This window comes from Mobula birostris, chromosome 2 (assembly GCF_030028105.1).
Source record: "Mobula birostris isolate sMobBir1 chromosome 2, sMobBir1.hap1, whole genome shotgun sequence".
NCBI lineage: Eukaryota > Metazoa > Chordata > Chondrichthyes > Myliobatiformes > Myliobatidae > Mobula > Mobula birostris.
In genome coordinates, this window is record NC_092371.1 from 83,845,534 (window position 1) to 83,867,310 (window position 21,777).

General features: G+C 41.0%; 1 protein-coding gene across 1 annotated transcript in view; it reads left to right on the forward strand.

Annotated features, from left to right (window-relative positions):
• LOC140188153 (arf-GAP with SH3 domain, ANK repeat and PH domain-containing protein 1-like) overlaps nucleotides 1-21,777 on the forward strand; it is a 185,484-nt gene that overhangs the window by 63,459 nt on the left and 100,248 nt on the right. The window contains exons 4-7 of the mRNA XM_072244143.1: nucleotides 1,969-2,040; nucleotides 7,334-7,383; nucleotides 15,320-15,449; nucleotides 18,714-18,799. Coding sequence (XP_072100244.1) covers nucleotides 1,969-2,040; nucleotides 7,334-7,383; nucleotides 15,320-15,449; nucleotides 18,714-18,799 — 338 coding nt within the window. The remainder of the gene's footprint in view (nucleotides 1-1,968; nucleotides 2,041-7,333; nucleotides 7,384-15,319; nucleotides 15,450-18,713; nucleotides 18,800-21,777) is intronic.

Genomic DNA, 21,777 nt, shown 5'->3' on the forward strand with positions numbered 1-21,777 from the left:
CTACATCATGACTGATGGCCAGGTTGGACCCAAAACATTGGCAATTCCTTCCCCTATTAGATACTGCTCAATCCACTGAGTTCAATCAGTATTCCTCTACATTCCAATATCTGCAATCTCGTGTGTCTCCAGGGAAGGAACTGTACTGTTTTTGATCAATGTGACCTTGTGATTCCATGCAACTAATGATAAATAACTCCTCCTTTCGAGGGTGATTAAGGATGGACAGTAAATGACAGCATTTCCTGTGTCATCGATATCACATGAATGAAAATTTATTATCTATCTTACACATTCATTAATATTAATCAGTTAATTTTCACATTTCTGGCTTTGGTGAAAGATCTTAAATCTGATTCTGTTCTCAAGTGTGATTCTGTTCATATTAATTTTTACAGCTGTTAATATGTCCCTGATCTAAATATGTAGGTAGTTTGAAAGGACAAGAAATAAAAGCAAGGCTGTAATGCTGAGGCTTTATAAGGCATTGACCACAACACATTATGTTGAGAAATTTTGGGCTCCTGATGTACTAGCATTGAAGAGAGTCCAAAGGAGGTGCACGGGAGTCATCCTGGAAATGAAGGGGTTAACATACGAGGAGCATTTGAAGCCTCTGGGCCTGTACTCGGTGGAATTTAGAAGAATGTTGGGGGGAAAATCTCATTGAAACCAGTCAGACATAGAAAAGCCTAGACAAAGTGGACAGGGAGAGAATGTTTCTTATGATGGAGTCTAGGTCCAGAGGACTTAGCCCCAGAATACAAGGTCACTCCAATAGAACAGAGATGAGGAGGAACTTCTTTAGACAGAGAGTAGTAAATCTGTGGAATTCATTGCCACAGATAGCTGTGAAAGCCAAGTCATTGGGTATATTTAAAATGGAGGTTGATAGGTTCTTGATTCATAAGGGTGTCAGAGGCAGGAGAGGGATAATAAATGGAATGGTGGAGCAGACCCAATGGGCTGAATGGCCTAATTCTGCTCTGTCTTATGGTCTTATGTAACAGGGTTATTTTATAAGTATTATTTAAAATGAAATTGCTGCTTGAAAGTGTCAGTATATTGCATGATGTGTCTATTTAGTTGATCAACAGGATTTCACAGCTCTACTGGTTATTCTGATTGTAACTCTTAATTGATTTCTAAATTGATTAGTTTTTTAAAAAAAATTACTTATTCAAAAAATTGACAAGACCTGCTTTTAATTTGAATTTCTTAGAGACTAGCCAGAAACAATACGAAGAAAATAATTAATTTTTAACTAACTCTGCCACAAAGTCATTTGCAATGTTTGACTTTGATCAATTTATCTTCAGTCACATTTGTACCATAACTTATTTAAGAAGTGTATGGGTCAAAAGTAGAAACTTAAGAACAGGATTTGGTATTCCCTCTTTGTTTTGACATTCAATTACAACATGACTAATCTGGATCATTATTACATGACGATGCTCCATATCCTTTGGTAACTTTACCCAACAAAAATCTAGCGTTTTCATTGAATTAAATAGAACACAGATTTTATTTCAAACAACATAACGTAGATCAATCTCCATGATTAATCTTTTCTGAAACAAAACAAAACACAGTAAATCTTTGTAAGGTTTAGCAATGAGGGCTGGCAGATAATTTGATTGTAAAAGGTATTATCATGCCCAGTCTTGTTCTAACCTGACATCCAAATAAACACACCTGCAGACTTGGCGGCAGAGGTGCAGCTTTCCTTGCTGATTCTCCCATTCAGGTGACACATGCTACTCAGATTATTCAAAACTGAAGATTAAAGCTGGATCCATCTATTTGTTCGCCTGCTTGCTAAGCTCGCTGGCCCTTTAAACAAGAAAATTATTTATCATTAAGCTCATATTACTTAGTTTTACACTTATTGTCTACTGTATGGTTTCCCTTTCACACACATTCTCATTCAGTTCTTTCATAATCCTGACTGTATGTTTTCTGCTTCAGTTGCAGAGTGCGAATCATATTGTATTTTTCCTGAACTCTCTACTGAGAGGAGAACTGAAAGGAGTCAAAGGGGTAAGGAAGTATTGACTATGATTTTACAAAAATCCTTTGGCAATATAGAACAATTAATGATGAATAAATCCTCTGATTTTTATGCTTCTTTGGAGTATCAGATGCAGCTTGTTACTAACATAAATACAACTACTTTTTTAAAAAAAAGCAATTGCAGAACTCAGGACAAATTAACTACTATGTGCTGAGTTTAATTCCCAGCTTCCTCTTAGGTAACTAAACTGAGTGAAGTACTCCCGAAAAGTGTTCATTAACACTCTCCTATCCCAATCCATCGACCACAGTCAGCAGTTGAAAATAAAATTGGATTTGAATCAATTTGTTATCAGTATGCATCTTGACTGACTGTGTCACCGCCTGGTACAGGAACTGTACTACCCTCAATTGCAGGGCACTGCAGAGAGTGGTGCAGACACCCAGCGCATCTGTGAATGTGAACTTTCCTCTATTCAGGACATATACAGCAGCAGGTGCATAAAACGGGCCCAGAAGATCATCAGGGACTCCAGCCACCCCAACAACAAACTGTTTCAGCTGCTACTGTCTGGCAAAAGGCATCAAGGCCAGGAATAACAGGCTATCAGATTTATCAATAGACATTGATCTCACTGTACATAGTATCTGACTGTACATACATGTATTCAAAACAAATATGTATACAATCTTATCACAAACAAGAGAAAATCTGCAGATGCTGGAAATCCAAGCAACGCACACAAAATGCTGGAGGAACTTAGCAGGCCAGGCAGCATCTATGGAAAGGAGTACAGCTGACGTTTCAGGCCTAGACCCTTCAATTGTACTCTTTTCCATACATGCTACCTGGCTGCTAAGTTCCTCCAGCATTTTGTGTGTGTTGCATGTATACAATCTTAGTGTTTGGGTAATATCTTCCCTCATTTCTCCTCTTAGTTGCTTGTATATTGCAACGGAGACGCAACATAAAGATTTTTACTCCTTAGATGTAAGAAATTAATAAATGATCAATTATCAATTTGAATTGACTAAAGCCAACACATTACCTCAGCTTTTACCAAGAATGCAAGCATGGACATGAGGTTGTTGGAGGATTCTCTGATGTTATGACTGAAAGAAGGAAGTATACAGAATGAGAATCAGGTTTATTATCACCGGCATGTGTCGGGAAATTTGTTACCTTAACAGCAGCAGTTTAATGCAATACGTAATATAGAAGAAGAGAAATAAATAAGTAAATACTATAGGAAGGATGTGGAAGCATTGGAAAGAGTACAGAGGAGATTTACCAGGATGCTGCCTCGTTTAGAGAGTATGCATTATGATCAGAGGTTAAGGGAACTAGGGCTTTACTCTTTGGAGAGGAGGATGAGAGGAGACATGATAGAGGTGTACAAGATAATAAGAGGAATAAATAGAGTGGATAGCCAGTGCCTCTTCCCCAGGGCACCACTGCTCAATACAAGAGGACATGGCTTTAAGGTGAGGGGTGGGAAGTTCAAGGGGGATATTAGAGGAAGGTTTTTTACTCAGAGAGTGGTTGGTGCATGGAATGCATTGCCTGAGTCAGTGGTGGAGGCAGATACACTCGTGAAGTTTAAGAGACTACTAGACAGGTATATGGAGGAATTTAAGGTGGGGGCTTATATGGGAGGCAGGGTTTGAGGGTCGGCACAATATTGTGGGCTGAAGGGCCTGTACTGTGCTGTACTGTTCTATGTTCTATGTAAATCAATTACAGTATGCATATATTGAAGATTAAAAATCGTGCAAAAAGCAGAAATAATAACCATATAACCATATAACAATTATAGCACAGAAATAGGCCATCTCGGCCCTTCTAGTCCGTGCCGAACTCTTACTCTCACCTAATCCCACCGACCTGCACTCAGCCCATAACCCTCCATTCTTTTCCTGTTTCCAATTTAACTTTAAACAACATCGACCCCGCCTCAACCACTTCTGCTGAAAGCTCGTTCCACACAGCTACCACTCTCTGGGTAAAGAAGTTCCCCCTCATGTTACCCCTAAACTTTTGCCCTTTAACTCTCAACTCATGTCCTCTTGTTTGAATCTCCCCCACTCTCAATGGAAAAAGCCTGTACACATCAACTCTATCTATCCCCCTCATAATTTTAAATACCTCTATCAAATCCCCCCTCAACCTTCTATGTTCCAAAGAATAAATCCCAACTTTTCAACCTTTCTCTGTAACTTAGGTGATGAAACCCAGGTAACATTCTGTAAATCTTCTCTGTACTCTCTCTATTTTGTTGGCATCTTTCCTATAATTCGGTGACCAAAACTGTACACAATACTCCAAATTTGGCCTCACCAATGCCATGTACAAATTCAACATTACATCCCAACTCCTATACTCAATGCTCTGATTTATAAAGGTCAGCATACCAAAAGCTTTCTTCACCATCCTATCCACATGAGATTCCACCTTCAGGGAACTATGCACCATTATTCCTAGATCCCTCTGTTCTACTGCATTCTTCAATGCCCTACCATTTACCATGTATGTTCTGTTTTGATTAGTCCTACCAAAATGTAGCACCTCACATTTATCAGCATTAAATTCCATCTGCCATCTTTCAGCCCACTCTTCTAACTGGCCTAAATCTCTCTGCAACCTTTGAAAACCTACTTCATTATCCACAACTCCACCTATCTTAGTATCATCTGCATACTTACTAATCCAATTTACCACCCTATCATCCGGATCATTAATGTATATGACAAACAACATTGGACCCAGTACAGATCCCTGAGACACACCACTAGTCACCGGCCTCCAATCTGACAAACAGTTATCCACCACCACTCTCTGGCGTCTCCCCTCCAGCCACTGCTGAATCTATTTTACTACTTCAATATTAATACCTGATGATTGAACCTTCCTAACCAACCTTCCGTGTGGAACCTTGTCAAAGGCCTAACTGAAGTCCATATAGAAAGCATCCACCGCCTTATCCTCGTCAACTTTCCTAGTAACCTCTTCAAAAAATTCAATAAGATTTGCCGAACATGACCTTCCACGCCAAATCCATGTTGACTGTTCCTAATCAGACCCTGTCTATCCAGATAATTATATATACCATCTCTAAGAATACTTTCCATCAATTTACCCACCACTGACGTCAAACTCACAGGCCGATAATTGCTAGGTTTACTCTTAAAACCCTTTTTAAACAATGGAACAACATGAGCAATACGCCAGTCCTCTGGCACCATCCCTGTTTCTAATGACATTTGAAATATTTCTGTCAGAGCTCCTGCTATTTCCACACTAACTTTCTTCAAGGACCTAGGGAATATCCTGTCAGGACCCGGAGACTTATCCACTCTTATATTCCTTCAAGGCTCTAGTACTTCCTCTTCTTTAATCATCATAGTTTTGATAACTTCCCTATCTGTTTCCCTTATCTTACACACTTCAATATCCTTCTGTCTACTCCCCTTCCCTCTCCTGACATTCACCCAGCTACCTGTCTCCTGACTCTTAGGGGTGACTATCTCCCTGTAACTCCTCTCTATTTCTGTCTCTGCCTCCCGAATGATCCGAAGTTCATCCAGCTCCAGCTCCAGTTCCCTAACTTGGTTTGTCAGGAGCTGCAGCTAGATGCACCTTTCGCAGGTGTAGTTATCAGGGACGATTGTGCTCGCCCTGACTTTCCACATCCTGCAAACGGAGCACTCAACTGCCCTAACTGCTGCCTCCATTACCTACTGTTAAGGTAATTAGATTTATTAAAGGAACTGACCCAACCTTACCTCACTTGGAGTGAAGCTCTTCCTCAGCCTCTGCTCGCCGAAGCCTCAGGAGCCAAAGCCTTCCTACTCTGTCTCCCTCTACTCCGTCGCCCGCTACAACTAATATAATATATTAAAATATATATTTTTAATATATATTAAAAAACTGAGGTAGTGTTCACGGGTTCAATGTCCATTTAGGAATCTGATGGCAGAGGAGAAGAAGATGTTCCTGAATCGCTGAGTGTGTGCCTTCAGGCTTCTGTACCTCCTACTTGATTGTAACAGTGAGAAAAGGGCATGCCCTTGGTGCTGGAGATCCTTAGTAATGGATGCTGTCTTTCTGAGACACCGTTCCTTGAACATGTCCTAGGTACTTTGTAGGCTAGTACTCAAGATGGAGCCGACTAAATTTACAACCCTCTGCAGCTTCTTTCGGTCCTGTGCAGTAGCCCCCCCCTCCTCCCCAATACGAGACAGTGATGGAGCCTGTCAGAATGCACTCCTCGGTACAGCTATAGAAGTTTTTGAGTGTATTTGTTGACACATCAAATCTCTTCAAACTCATAATTCAGTATAGTTGCTGTCTTGCCTTCTTTATAGCTGCATCGATATGTTGGGACCAGGTTAGGTCCTCAGAGAACTTGACACCTAGAACCTTGAAACAGCTCACTCTATCCAATTCTGATCCCACTAAAGATTGGTATGTGTTCCTTCATCTTACCCTTCCTGAAGTCCACAATAGTTTTTCCATCTTACTGATGTTGGGTGCAAGGTTGTTGATGCAACACCACTCCACTAGTTGCTGAGTCTAATTTGGTTTGGGAACCAATCTTTTATTGAGCCTAATTTATTCACAGATTTTGAAATGCATGAAAAATTCGTATTTCACCCCAGAGATAGTGGAATATGCAGCTACAGTAAGAAAAGCTGCAAATATAAATATAAAATAGGAAGCATAACCACAAGAGATTTTCTAGATGCTGGAGATCCTGCATGACACACATGCAATGCAGGAACCATTTAGCAGATCAGGTGGCATCAAGAGCACTGACATGTCTTCAATCTGAAACATGAATTCTGTTTCTCTTTCCACAGACTGCCTGACCTATTGAATGTTTATGGTTGTTTCTGTTTTTATTTCAGATATCCATCATATGTAGTTTTATTTTTATATGCATTTGCAGGTGTGATTGGGTCACAGAAATGTGTTGACTGAAAAGCAGTATGCAATATTCATAACTCATTGTAATGTGGCTTCTAATCAGCTGAATTTGAAACATGAAATGTACTAACACAAGGAATTAAGCGAATAGAATTACATTTATACTATTGATCTGTCCACCACCCAAGCCATGATGTCTTCTCACTGTTGCCATCAGGAAGAAGGTACAGGAGCCTCTGGAACCACCAGGTTCATGAACAGTTATTACCTCTCAACCATTAAGCTCTTGAACCAATGGGGATAATCATCATTGAAATGTTCCCAAAACCTTCGGACTTTGTTTAGTACCAGTCCTGGTTACTGATTCTTTTTACTTTTTATATTTTGTTGCAGGATATAAAGAAACCCTTTGACAAAGCTTGGAAAGATTATGAAGGCAAATTGTGAGTTAAAATATATGTCTTTTGATGCACCGTGAGTCCAGTAATATATATATATTTTGCTTTGTGATATCTATTATCAAAAGGTCACAGAATTTCACACGACAAAAGAAATCTTCATACTCTGCCTAGAGATGCCGATTCAAAGAGCTATACTAGTCTCACTCACCTTATTCTTTCATATAGCTGCATAAAATTTTGCTTTTCCAATTAATTATCCAGTTACCAAATTTGAGGCAGTATATTGGAAATCACGTTTTTGAAAGAAAACCATTAATTAACTAAACAATAATAACATTTAAATAAACATTCACAAAATGCTGGAGGAACTCAGCAGGCCAGGCAGCATTTAAAGAGAACAGTTGATGTTTTGGGCTGAGACCCTTCATCAGGACTGGAGAAAAAAGAAAGATTTAGATAAACTTTGCCTTGAATTCAGTTTTGAAGAAACTGCTACTCATACACTGGACTTGCCTGATTTCCAACCTACTCCCACCCATTCCATCTGCTGTCCCCTACCTGACGCCCTCCTCCCCTACAGAAACCAGTGAGCAAAGCATATTAACTAAAGATTTTTAAGCAAGTATTTCCGCTTATGATGACTGAAAAAGATGGGCTTATGTTTATGTCTAGACTTTCTGATATGAAAAAGTAATTAATCCTTTGCATCAATCCGCCCAGTTGTGTTATTACCAAAATGTCTATATAATGTTGTTGGTAATGCATTTTAAATAGTATCATATTGAGGGATTATGAATCAGAAATATGACTCAAAATTGTAAGGTACTTGTTTGGATTGGGTGGCGGAGTGGAGATACAGTATGTCTCTAACAAAGGAGGTGTAATGCACAAACAAGAGAAAATCTGCAGATGCTGGAAATCCGAGCAACACACACAAAATGCTGGAGGAATTCAGCGGGTCAGGCAGCATCTATGGGAGAAAAATACAGTTGATGTTTCGGACCGAAACCCTTCAGCAGGACTGGAGAAAAAATGCTGAGGATTAGGTTTAAAAGGTGGGGAGAGTGGGGAGAGAACCACAAGATGATAACTGAAACCTAGCGGGGGAGGGATGAAGGAAAGAGCTGGGAAGTTGATTGGTGAAAGAGACAGAAGGCCATGGAAGAAAGAAAAAGGGGTAAGAAGCACCAGAGGGAGGTGATGGGTGGGCAAGGAGATGAGAGAGGGAAAAGGGGATGTGAAATGGAGAGTAGGGGTGGTTGGAGGGTATTACCAGAAGTTTGAGAAATCGATGTTCATGCCATCAGTTTGGAGGCTTCCCAAACAGAATATAAGGTGCTGTTCCTCCAACCTAAGTGTGGTCTCATCAGGACAGTGATGGACGTATTGGAATACGAATGGGGAAGTGGAATTAAAATGGGTAGCCATTGGGAAATTCAACTTGTTCTGGCAGGTGGAGTGTAGATGCTCGTTGAAGCGGTCTCTCAATCTATATCGGGCTTACCGATGTACAGGAGGCCAACTCGGGAGAACTGAACACAGTACATGACCCTAACAGATTCACAGGTGAAGTATCGCGTCACCTGGAAGGACTGTTCAGGCTCTGGATGAAAGTGAGGGAAGAGGTGTAGGGGTAGGCATAACACTTGTTCAGCTTGCAAGGATAAGTGCCAGGAAGGAGGTCAGTGGGTAGAGATGAGTGGACAGGGGAGTCATGTCGAGAGTGATCCCTGTGGAAAGCAGAAAGTTGGCGGGGGGGTGGAGTGAAAGATGCGTTTGGTGGTAGGATCCTGTTGGAAGTGGCGGAAGTTTCGTAGAATTATGAGCTGGATGCAGAGGCTGATGGGGTGGTAGGTGAAGACAGGAGAAACCCTATCCCTGGTAGAGTGATGGGAGGATGGGGTAAGAGAAGACGTGCATGAAATGGAAGAGACGCGGTTGAGGGCAACATTGATGGTGGAGGAAGGGAAGCCCCTTTCTTTGAAAAAGGACATCTCCTTCATCCTAGATGGCATTTTTACAAGAAGTAGGCTGGGACAAGTCACAGTCTAGGTGGCTGTGAGAGTCCGTGGGTTTGTAGTAGATTTTGGTGGATACGCTGTCTCCAGAGATAGAGACAGTGAGATCGAGAAAGGGATGAGAGGTGTCAGAAATGGACCAGGTGAATTTAAGTGGGGTGGAAGTTGATGAAGTCAACAAGTTCAGCATGAGTGCAGGAAGCAGCACCAATGTAACGTAGGAAAAGTGGGGGTTCCAGTGTAGCCTTGGAACATAAACTGTTCCACGTAGCCGACTAACAGGCAGGAATAGCTGGGACCTGTGCAAGTGCACGTGGCTACCCCTTTTGTTTGAAGGAAGTGGGGGGAGCCAAAGGAAACATTATCGAGAGTGAGGACAAGTTCCGCTAGGCAGAAGACAGTGGTGGAGGGGAACGGGTTAGGTGTAATGCACTCTTCCCTCCGCTAGCCTGCAAGTCACTCTTGGGCAAGGTGTAGCACCTGCTTAGCCCTCCGATCAGGGTCACGTGAAGCCATGGGAGCAGGTGGTGGATGGTTGTACGAGCAGCTGTTGTATATCACAAGTCCTGGTTATGTGACCACTGATGCCAGCCAGACAATCTCTGAAGGGTACTGATAAAGGTTGGGGTCACCTGTCTTATAAAGACACCAACCAGAAGAAAGCAATAGCAAACCACTTCTGTAGAAAAATTTGCCAATAATCATGGAAAGACCATGCCATCCATGTCATTCATTTCATTATTGAGGTAGTACAAGGGTCAAGCAATAACATAATGTGTTTTAGTTACAGAGGGAATGCAGCTGAGGCAGAGAATAAAGTATAAGACATGGCAAGGAAGATTGTGAGCCACCACTGAGTTCCTTCAGCAGTTCGTTTTTTGCTGCAGATTCAAGCATCTGCAGTCTTCGCTGTTGGTTTGTCAGATCTGAGCTTCTCAGCTCTGTCTATGATGACCCCATCTAAATCACACAGCTGCAGAGCAGGCAGTAGTATGAAAACCTGTTTCAATGTTGAGTGCCTAGCAACCAACAACTTACATCAACTTGACCTAATTTCACAACGTAACATCATTTCATTATTATGTCTCCATCCCACGCATAAAATTGCTCATCTGACTAAGTTTGATTCATGACGCAAAGTGCCAGTTTAGATTTCTATAGATGCTACCTGGAAAATAATATAATCATATTGTACTTAATAGACATCCATTTTCATACTTATGGTGCTGCAGAAATGGAATTTTGGAATTTCGAGACACAAAACTGAATGCTGTACTCCAGGAGCATTTTATTTTATAAAACCCTGCAATTATTTGACACTGGCTAATTACATCTCATCAGTCTACCCAAGATAATCAGTAAAATCGTGGAAGATTTAAACATTAGCTTTATTTTTCACACGTACATCAAAATATAAAGTAAAATGCGTAATTTTGCATCAAATCAAATTAGCGAGGATTGTGTTTGGCCATGTTTCCCGTGCCAATATAGCATGCACACAACTCACTAACCTGACCTTGTGTCTGGAACTTGGGAGGAAACAGGAACCTGGAGAAAACATACAACACCTTGTAGACAGAGGTGGGAATCGAATCCCGATCTTACAGCTGGCGCTGTAAAGGATTGTGCTAATTGCCATGCCATCCTTTTAAGTGATTAATGATTTTTAATGTTAATTCGCCCTTGAAGATTATGGAATTGAAAAACTTACTGATTTAATCAATGACATTTATGAGACTGGAATAATACCAGAAGAGATGAAGAAATCAGTATTTATCACTCTTCCTAAGAAACACAGAGCAAGAGAATGTGAATTACATAGGACCATAAATTTAATGAGTCATATCACCAGGATATTTCTAAGAATTTTGATGATCAGCTACAAGCTGAAATAGATAAAGGACAATGTGGTTTTGTGAAAGACAAAGGTACAAGAAACGCAATACAGGTGTCCCCCGCTTTTCGAACGTTCGCTTTACGAAACCTCACTGTTAGGAAAGACCTATATTAGTTACCTGTTTTCGCTAACAGAAGGTGTTTTCACTGTTACGAAAAAAGGCAGCGTGCGCCCTGAGCAGGCGCTCCTCCCCCGGATTCAGAACGGCATTCTAGCCGGCATTGCTTAAACATGTGCCTGTGAGCAGCCATTTGCAAGATGAGTTCTAAGGTATTGGAAAAGCCTAAAAGAGCTTGTAAGGGTGTTACACTTAGCGTAAAACTAGACATAATTAAGCGTTTTGATTGTGGTGAACGAAGTGAGGACGAAGCGAGTTTGGCTTGTGGAAGTTGAAGAGGTTTTGGCATCCCATCACCAAGAACTGATAGATGAAGAGCTGATGCAATTGGAAGAGGAAAGGATAACGATCGAAACTGCATGCAGTAGCGAATGGACTGAAAGTGAAGTTGTCCAGGAACTGAACCTGAAGCAACTGCGTGAGATTTTCGCTGCAATTATTGCAGAAAAGTACGACTTTAATTTTGAAAGGGTACGTCGGTTTAGGACATATTTGTAAGATGGTTTGAGTGCTTACAGAGAACTGTATGATAGAAAAATGCGCGAGGCTAGCAGTCAAGCTTACTGTCGTTAATCAAGCCTTCCACATCAGCCACAGCAGACGACGACCTCAACCTTCGACATCGAGGCAGGCAGACATAGAAGAAGATGACCTGCCTGCTCTGATGGAAACAGACAACACCTCAGTGTCCCACCACCCCAACCCCCGGGCCGCGGACTGATACCGATTCGCAGAGAATGCAGTGGTAGCCAGGACGCACTCAGCACATCTTTAAGAAAAAAGCCGAAATAAACAAGCTAATTAATTAGGTGCCGCCTAGCACATAATTGTCGGCCCAGATCAGAGGTGACGCAATCAGCAATCGCCTCTGATGTGGGCCGACATTTATGTGCCGGGCGGCACCTAATTAATTAGCTTGTTTATTTCGGCTTTTTTCTTAAAAATGTGCTGGGTGTGTCCTGGCCACTGCTGTACCCCTGCGTGCTTCGCAGATCGGTATTGGTTCGTTGCCCGGAGGTTGGGACCACTGCACCACCCCACCCTCCAACGACTCAGCCTAAGACACCACCATCAGTGTGCTCGGCGCTGTCTTCCCAATTCCAGTAAGTGATACTATGCTGTACATACATTATTTCTACATTATATAAGCTGTATATTTTTATGCGTTATTTGGTATGATTTGGCAGCTTCATAGCTTGAAGGTTACTGGAGAGAGTGTTTCTGCCGAGAGCGCTTGCGTAAGATTTTCGCGACGGAGAACAGTGCAGCAATGATTATAGAGAAATATTTCTACTTTATATAGACTGTGTATTTATCATATCATTCCTGCTTTTACTATATGTTACTGTTATTTTAGTTTTTATGTGTTATTTGGCATGATTCGGTAGGTTATTTTTGGGTCTGCGAACGCTCACAAATTTTCCCCATATAAATAAATGGTAATTGCTTCTTCGCTTTACAACATTCTGGCTTACGAACCATTTCATAGGAACGCTCTACCTTCGGATGGTGGGGGAAACCTGTATTTTTCCAGCATCTGCAGAATTCCTGTTGTTGATGTTAAGGGTACTATCAGAACGAGCTATTCAAGTGCAAAAAGATTTGTTGGTTTGTTTTATCGACTACACAAGAGCATTTGATAAAGTGAAGCACAATAAGTTATTTGAAATATTACAGGAAACTCTAGATCTAGATTCAAAAGACCTCCACCTAATCAGAAATCTGTACTGGGAACATACTGTCGCTGTAAGAATAGATGGAGAAGTGAGTCAGTTTACGAAAATCAAGAGAGGCGTTAGACAAGGGTGTGTTTTCTCCCCGATTTATTTAATGTGTACAGTGAAACAATATTACAAAAAAAAAAGACATCTTGAGAATCAAAGTTGGCTGTGAAAACATCAATAATTTCAGATATGTGGTTGACACTGTATTAGTTGCAAGTACGGAGGAAGAACTACAAAACTTAATTGATATAGTTGTTGAAGAAAGCGCAAAAATGCATCTATCTATCAATTGCAAAAAGACAATGTATGGTGATACCCAGAAAGAAGGAGAATCCTATATGCAGGCTGAGAATAAACAGGGAAGACATAAAACAAGTACAGAACTTTTGCTACTTAGGAAGCTGGGTGACATCAGCTGGCAGGTGCGACATGGATATCAAAAGAAGAATAGGGATGGCAAAAGACACCTTTACAAGAATGAAGAGTATGCTGACCAATACTGAACTCGGCATGACAACCGGCCTCAGAGTACTGAAATGTTACGTTTATCCAGTTATGTTATATGGCTCAGAATGTTGGACAATATCTAGTAACATGAGGAAACAAATTGAAGCAGCAGAGATGTGGTTTTTGAGGAGGATGCAAAGAATATCACAAACGAAATGAATATCTAATGATGTCATGAACAGAGCAAACACAAAAAGAGAAATAATGTATGAGATCATGAAAAGGCAACGTAACTTCATTGGACATGTGATTAGGAAAGAGGAGTTAGAATGCACGGAAATTATGAGAAAGATTGAAGGGAAGAAAGCAAGAGGAAGATAAAGACAAATGATGATGGAGACAGCAGCCAGAGAACTGGAAATGAATACCAATGGATTGATCCACTTGACCGGAAACAGGAGTGTGTGGGCCATGGCAGTCAAAGCTCAAACTGGACATGGCACCTGATAGAACCATAGAACATTACAGTACAGAAACAGGCCTTTTGGCCCTTCTTGGCCATGCCGAACCATTCTTCTGCCTAGTCCCACTGACCTGCACCTGGACCATATCCCTCCATACACCTCTCATCCATGTACCTGTCCAAGTTTTTCTTAAGTGTTAAAAGTAAGCCCGTATTTACCACTTCATCTGGCAGCTCATTCCACACTCCCACCACTCTCTGTGTGAAGAAGCCCCCCCCCCATGTTCACTTTAAACTTTTCCCCCTTCACCCTTAACCCATGTTTTTTCATTTTTTTCTCCCCTAGCCTCAGTGGAAAAAGCCTGCTTGCATTCGCTCTATACCCATCATAATTTTATATACCTCTATCAAATCTCCCGTCATTCTTCTACGCTCCAGGGAATAAAGTCCTAACCTATTCAACCTTCCTCTGTAACTCAGTTTCTCAAGTCCCGGCAATATCCTTGTAAACCTTCTCTTCACTCTTTCAACCTTATTAATATCTTTCCTGTAATTTGGTGACCAAAACTGCACACAATACTCCAAATTCAGTCTCACCAATGCCTTATACAACCTCACCATAACATTCCAACTCTTATACTCGATAATGATGATGAATGTTAATTATTTCAATGACAGAACTAGCAAGAGACACCTTCTTTTCAAAAAACTTCCTACCTATTTTCATTTTGGATCTCAATAGGACCATTCAGATTCCTCATTGCAGCCTTTATCCAAATGTACACAAAGGAACTGAAATCCAGAAATGTGAGAGCATCTACTCCCGATGTCAAGGCAGGGTATGATGGGAATCCATAGAAAATCATAGCTTGCATAAATAGTTGTCATACAGCAAATGCAGTAATGCAGTGTGTGCTGTCTCCAAAATGGGGCAGCACAATAGTGTAGTTGTTATCATAATGATATTATACTGCCACCAACTCGGTTTCAAAAGCTTGTAGGGTCTCACTATGGCTATGTGGTTTTGCTCCATGTGCTCTGGTTTCCTCACACTTTCTAAAGATATACAGGTTAAAAGGTTAATTGGTCACACTGACATAATTGTATGGCATGGGCTCATTGGCAGGCTGTAACCGTGCTGTATCTCTAAATAAATAAAAGTACACTGAAGTTATTCACCAATACTACTCTGCCAGCACTTTTTCAACTCTTGACCTTCACCAGTAAAATGACCAAGAACTAATGTCATTTGGGAGTGAACTTTTAAAAAGATAAGCTTGGTATGTGAATGCATTTCTCTTTTTTTGACAGTACTAAAATTGAAAAAGAGAAGAGAGAACTTGCAAAGCAGTATGGAATGGTACGAGTTGAAGTAACTGGAGGTGAAATAGCAGAGGAAATGGAAAAAGAGCGGAGGATGTTTCAGCTACAGATGTGTGAGGTTAGTTAGAATTTCTGATGCGGCTGCTTTTCATAGTCTTTAAGTACTTTGCTCATTAGTTTTAGAAAAAAGTATTTAATTTATCATTTGTAATCACCAATGTAAAGGACTCAAGTTCTGGGAATTTGAACACTCCAGTTTTTCCCACTAGTGTTCATTAAGCATTCTTGGCTCTGCCATACCAATGGGCAAGCAAAATGCTTTCACACCTGTCTGATATAACAGCTGTCAATGTGAGTTTCCTCTGCACCAATGTTACCATTCTCTGGTTATAGTTATGGTATGGTTATCAGCTGGGATTTCACTCAACAACTACACATACATTGTCTCCAAAAGTAGTGACGTTTGATAACAGAAGAAGAAGCAAAGGAGTGATGAGAAATCATAATGAACTGGTGTCACTTGGTACAAAATTGCAAAATGATAACTCTGAAATTGGCAATGTGCTTTTGGTAATTTCACACTTGAGCATTGGCTTAATCTAAACAGCAGGTAGGTTTTTATTAGGTACGTTGGTTGTGTCCAAAGGAAAAAAGTGCTTGGAATCACTTAGCACTTTAGTTCAAGGGTCTTTGTTAGGTATGTCAAAAATCAAATTTACAAAAATTTGCAAAAATACTGAAAAGATAACTGCCAATATCTATTAAAAAAATTATCTACCAGAAAACACAATAATAGCTCCATGCTATTCTTTCAGCGAGAGTTCCTGGCAGCCCTGATCTCTCTCCCACTAGGAGCAAAGAGTCCCATTTATTAGCCACTAGGACATACCATCTTTAATTACTCACAAAGTTAACTTAAGAATTAGAATATGATACACCCTGCGATTTAGTTACAATTACATTACAAAATAAACAGAAGTATCTACCTGAAAATAGGTATGTATACAACATATACACATTTACACATCCCCATTACTAAAGAAATGGAATATTGCACTGTACGTGGTGGGAAAGGTACTATAAAGCCCACCCAAGTGCATCAGTTTGGTTTAGGACTCGTTTTGGGAATATACTAGGGAAGACATTAAAGTGTGCGTACACTCAGTGCAATAATAGCAGAATGACAAGGCAATGCTTGTATGTGTGATATGTGTATAAATGTGTTTGTGGAAGGAGTGCATTTATCAAGTGCTGTCCACCACAGTTTTCCATTTCAATGTCATTTTCTCTGAACTGTAGGCAGCAACTAAAGATATCTCAGTTATTCACATTCCCCAATTTAGTGTCCTCTTATTTATTCTAATTCTTCTTATCAAATACTAAAATTGTGGGCTTCATCTCCCTGCTAAGTTAAATTAGGTCACTAAGTGTTTTGGGATCACATCATGAAAACCACTATTGGACAAAATTCTACTCTTACTAAATATTTTTTCCCATTTTGGACATGCTTATGCAACAGAGAACTGTAATCCAGCTCAACAGGTACGTGGTGCAATCTCCCATTCCAGAAAACTTTCAGATATTGTGTTGATACAATATCACCTTGTCTTTGAAGCTTGATACTAGCATCCACATCAATATTTTCTTGTTTATATATTCTGCTCCTTGCATTACCTGTGATTTACAATTTGCCTTGCTCAGCCTGTATTACTAATCCCTCCATGCCACTAACAAGCTTATGTGCAAGAAATCTAATTATTTTTAGTGATGGTGAACAATAGCTGTTTTAATGAGTGCAGTTTTACCACGACTGGTGCAGGTGTTTTTGGAACCAGTTAAATGTTCTGCCTTGTGTCCAGTAGGACCACATGTATCTGTAGACAAGGGAAATTAGTTGAGGATTAAATTGCACCTTTTTGAATCTTCATGTAATAATAAACATTTTGCATAATCATGTCAGATACTGTACTTACTATTCTTCACAGATTCTTGGAAGATCATTTCTGTTTCCAGATGTTTTGTATAGGCAGATGTTGGATTTTTCTTCCTTGGATAATTTTTTTTACAAGTTCAATTGTCTTCTGATAACAAATTTTCCTGTACAATTTCATTGTAATTTAAGATTTTCCAGACATCTTAGTGTGACAAATATAACTTTTCAGTGCCACATTTACTTTCCTGCCTGAAGATTTAATGTTTCAGTGATTTGACCACTTTTTCCTGTCAACACAAGTCATTTCCATCTACATGCATAACTCTAATCAAATTGTTTATGATTTGTGTTGTATTTTCTAACCACACTGCTGCAAAGGATACCTGGTATTTTTGTTGACAATCAAATTTTCTGGTCTTTTATAATGTACAAATGTGATGTAGATGTGCTGCATTGTAATTTGGACTTCTTAGTTATGGTAATAGAGTGAGACACGGTTCCTAAAAATCAAAATTTTGCTACTTGATCTGCCTCATCAATTGAATTTAGTGAAAGAATGCTACAGATTTTGTTGAGTTCCTTAGATATATCCAGCTTGTAAGAACTGCAAAACAGCCATCAAACACATCATTAATTTATTGACAAGAGAAAATCTGCAGATGCTGGAAATCCAGACAGCACACATAAAATGCTGGAGGAACTCAGCAGGCCAGGCAGCATCTATGGAAAAAGTACAGTTGACGTTTAGGGCCAAGACCCTTCAGCAGGACTGGAGAAAGAAAGATGAGGGGTCAGAGTTAGAAGGGAGGGAGGAAGAAACACAAGGTAGGTGAAATCCGGAGAGGGAGGAATGAAGTAAAGGATTAGTGAGAGAGATACAAGGCTGCGGAAGGGGAAATCTAATAGGATAGAAGGCCATGGAAGAAAGAAAAAGGAGGAGGAGCACCAGAGGGAGGCAATGGGCAGGCAAGGAAGTAAGGTGAAAGAGGGAAAAGGGGATGGAGAATGGTGAAGGGCGGGGGTAATTACTGAAAGGTCGAGAAATCAATGTTCATGCTATCAGCTCGGAGGATATCCAGACAGAATATAAGATGTTACTCCTCTAGCCTGAGTGTGGCCTCATCGCGACAGTAGAGGAGGCTAAGAATGGACATGTTGGAATGGGAATGGGAAGTGGAATTAAAATGGGTGGCCACTGGGAGATCCCAATTCTTCCGGCAGACAGAGTGTAGTTCCTCAGTAAGTCTCATCGATATACAAGAGGCCATACCGGGAGCATCAGATACAATAGATGACCCCAACAGACTCACAGGTGAAGTGTTGCCTCACCTAGAATGACTGTTTGGGGCACACCAGGAGCACCAGATACAATAGATAACCCCAATAGATTCTGATGGGAGTGAAGGACATATAATTGATGAATTGTTTTTGTTTTTGGTTTATCTTTAGTATCTAATAAAAGTGAATGAGATAAAGACGAAGAAAGGAGTGGACTTACTGCAGAACTTCACCAACTATTGCCATGCACAGTTCATGTAAGATTCATCTGTTTTTATTTTCATGAATTTATACTTTTCATTGGTGCATTTTAATTGCAAATTTAGGCTACTGCTGCAATTGTATTGTCTAGAGAGATAGAGACATGTGCGGGTCAGAAATGAGACAAATCTGAGTTTCTAATGGGTATTAACTAGCGTATTTCTATTATAGTTATTCTTGTTATCAAGGTAGGCCCAAGGATGGTTAGTTCAGAAAAAGAGAATTTGAGGCGGCAGGTAGCAATGAACATAACGCTGTTAGTGTCAGCGACCCGAGTTCAATTCCCACCGCTGTCTGTAAGGAACTTTTACATTGTATCCATGACCGTGTGGGTTTCCTCCCACAGTCCAAAGACATGCAGGTTAGTAGGTTAATTGGTCACATGGGTGTAATTGGCCAATGCAGACTCTTTGGGCCAGGAGAGCCTGTCACCATGCTGTATCTCTAAATAAAATAAATAAAATTATTGAACAGCATTTTGTAGGTTTGATAGAGTTCACGGCTGCTTCTTCGGGGCTGAGAATTGAGGCACAATGCGGCAAACCTTGCAATAGGAAAATTCATGCTGACATAATATCCTACCTCCCTGTCAGACCCCCTGGACAATACAAAAGCCAATGTCAGGATGCTGTTCATTGACTATGGCTCTGCGTTTAATGCCATCATTCCTGCAATCCTGATCGATAAGTTACAGAGCCTGGGCCTCTGTAGCTCCCTTGGCAATTGGATCCACGACTTCCTAACTGGAAGACCATAATCTAATATGTAAATTGTGTATAAGATGATGAGAAGCATTGATCATGTGGATAGCCAGAGGCTTTTTCCCAGTGCTGAAATGGCTAACACGAGGGGGCATAATTTTTAGGTGCTTGGAAGTAGGTACAAGGGGAAGGTCAGAGGTAAGCTTTTTCACAGAGAGTGGTGGGTGTGTGGAATGTGCTGCCAGTGACAGAAGTAGAGGCGGATACAATAGGGTCTTTTAAGAGACTCTTAGATAGGTACATGGAACTTAAAAAAACATAGAGGGCTATGTGGTAGGGTAATTCTAGACAGTTTCTAGAGCAGGTTACATGGTTGGCACAACATTGTGGGATGAAGGGCCTGTAATGTGCTGTAGATTTCTATGATTCTATGAATCTGCAGATTGATAATAATATCTCCTCCTCACTGATGATCAACACTGTCGTTGCTCGGGTGTGTGCGTAGCCCACTGCTCTACTCTCTCTATACCCATCATTGTGGGCATAGCTCGAATATCATCTATAAATTTGTTGATGATACAACCATTGATAGTAGAATCTCAGATGGAGATGAGAGGGTATACAAGAGTGAGACATGCCAGCTAGTTGAGTGGTGTCACAGCAACAACCTTGCACTCAATGTCTTCATTGAGGGATCAGAACTGAAGAGGGTGAGCAATTTCAAGTTTCGGGGTGTCAACCTGGTCCCAACATGTCGATGCAGCTATAAAGAAGGCAAGACGACGGCTATAGTTCATTAGGAGTTGGAAGAGATTTTTCAACTAAAACACTTGAAAACCTGTAGATGTACTGTGGAGAGCATTCTGACAGAGTGCATCACTGTCTGGTATTTGGGGTGGGGAGGGATGCTACTGCACAGGACCAAAACAAGCTGCAGAAAGTTGTAAAATTAGTCAGCTCCATCTTGGGTACTAGCCTCTGTAGTACCCAAGACATTTTCAAGGAGTGGTACCTCAGAAAGGCGACATCCATTATGAAAGACCCCCATCACCCAGGGCATGCCTTCTTCTCATTGTTACCCTCAGGAAGGAGGTACAGAACAGGAGGAACACCTTCTTCCCCTCTGCCAAACGATTCCTAAATGGACATTGAACTCATGAACACTACCCACCTTTTTAAATATATTTTACTGTTTTTGCACTATTTTTTCTATTTAAGGTACATGTATATGTAAGACTCGCTTTGCCTAGTGGCATGATCTCTGACCAAACTTTAGCACTCTTGCTTGGGTGGATGCTGCGTGTTGTGTCCCCTGTGTAACACCAGTACCCTGAAATAACGTTCAGTCCACAATGTGCGGTTAAACGATTAAGATTTTATATTTAAGTATGGAGTTAGTAGAGAAACAAAAGAAAAGGAAAACAAATAAAAGGCGCCAATAATCTCATCAACATGTCCAGTGCACAAACGTTGGAGCTCACAGATTCCCTTTCGCTGATCCTCCTCCGCTCGTTGTCGACCCCTGGGTTCCCATTCCGAGCCCAGGCCCAGTGGGTCCGGCAACCATCTCCTCAAGCTACGTCTTCTCTCTTCATCCTCTTCGCGCCTTCTCCCCCAAGCCTGCGCAAACTAACAGCTTTCACACAGAGAGAAAGAATAATATCTATCCCAATTGGTTAGCAAATGAATACAAGTCCCGTTATCACTAATTATAACCCAAACATGCTACTACAGAGAACATTACCTCATCAGTTAACATTACAGAGAAGCCATTTCATTACTAGCCTTAGCAAATAACATGAAAGAAGAAACCCTTACACTATCCCCACCAAATTTAGTCATGTCCTCATGACTTCTACATAACTGGCCAACCTTTCCTGCAGACACAAAAACCCAATCCAGGTACAAACAGTGACATTGCTGCCCAAATAGTAGACCTTATGCCCTGTTCCCCAGGCGCTACATAGTCCAACCTATCTGGGAGTTTCCTAATCCTCCGAGACCTCCGTACCCCCTCACCTAAGCCCTTCAGGCTCAGACACTACTGAGGATACCTCGGGTCTGCTTGCCAAATCCTCTCTTAATCTCCCACTCATGTGCCCACTGCAACTCAGAGCCTCCTGTCCTGTGTGCAGGCACCCCTGTCTCTACTTCAGGGTCCTGCAGTAACCCAGGCTGCCTACAGCTAGCCGCTCCCCCTCACCTGACTTAGTGGGAGGAGGGCCATGAGTCTCTTCATCCAACAAGGGGAAGTTAGTGAAAGGCAGCATGTA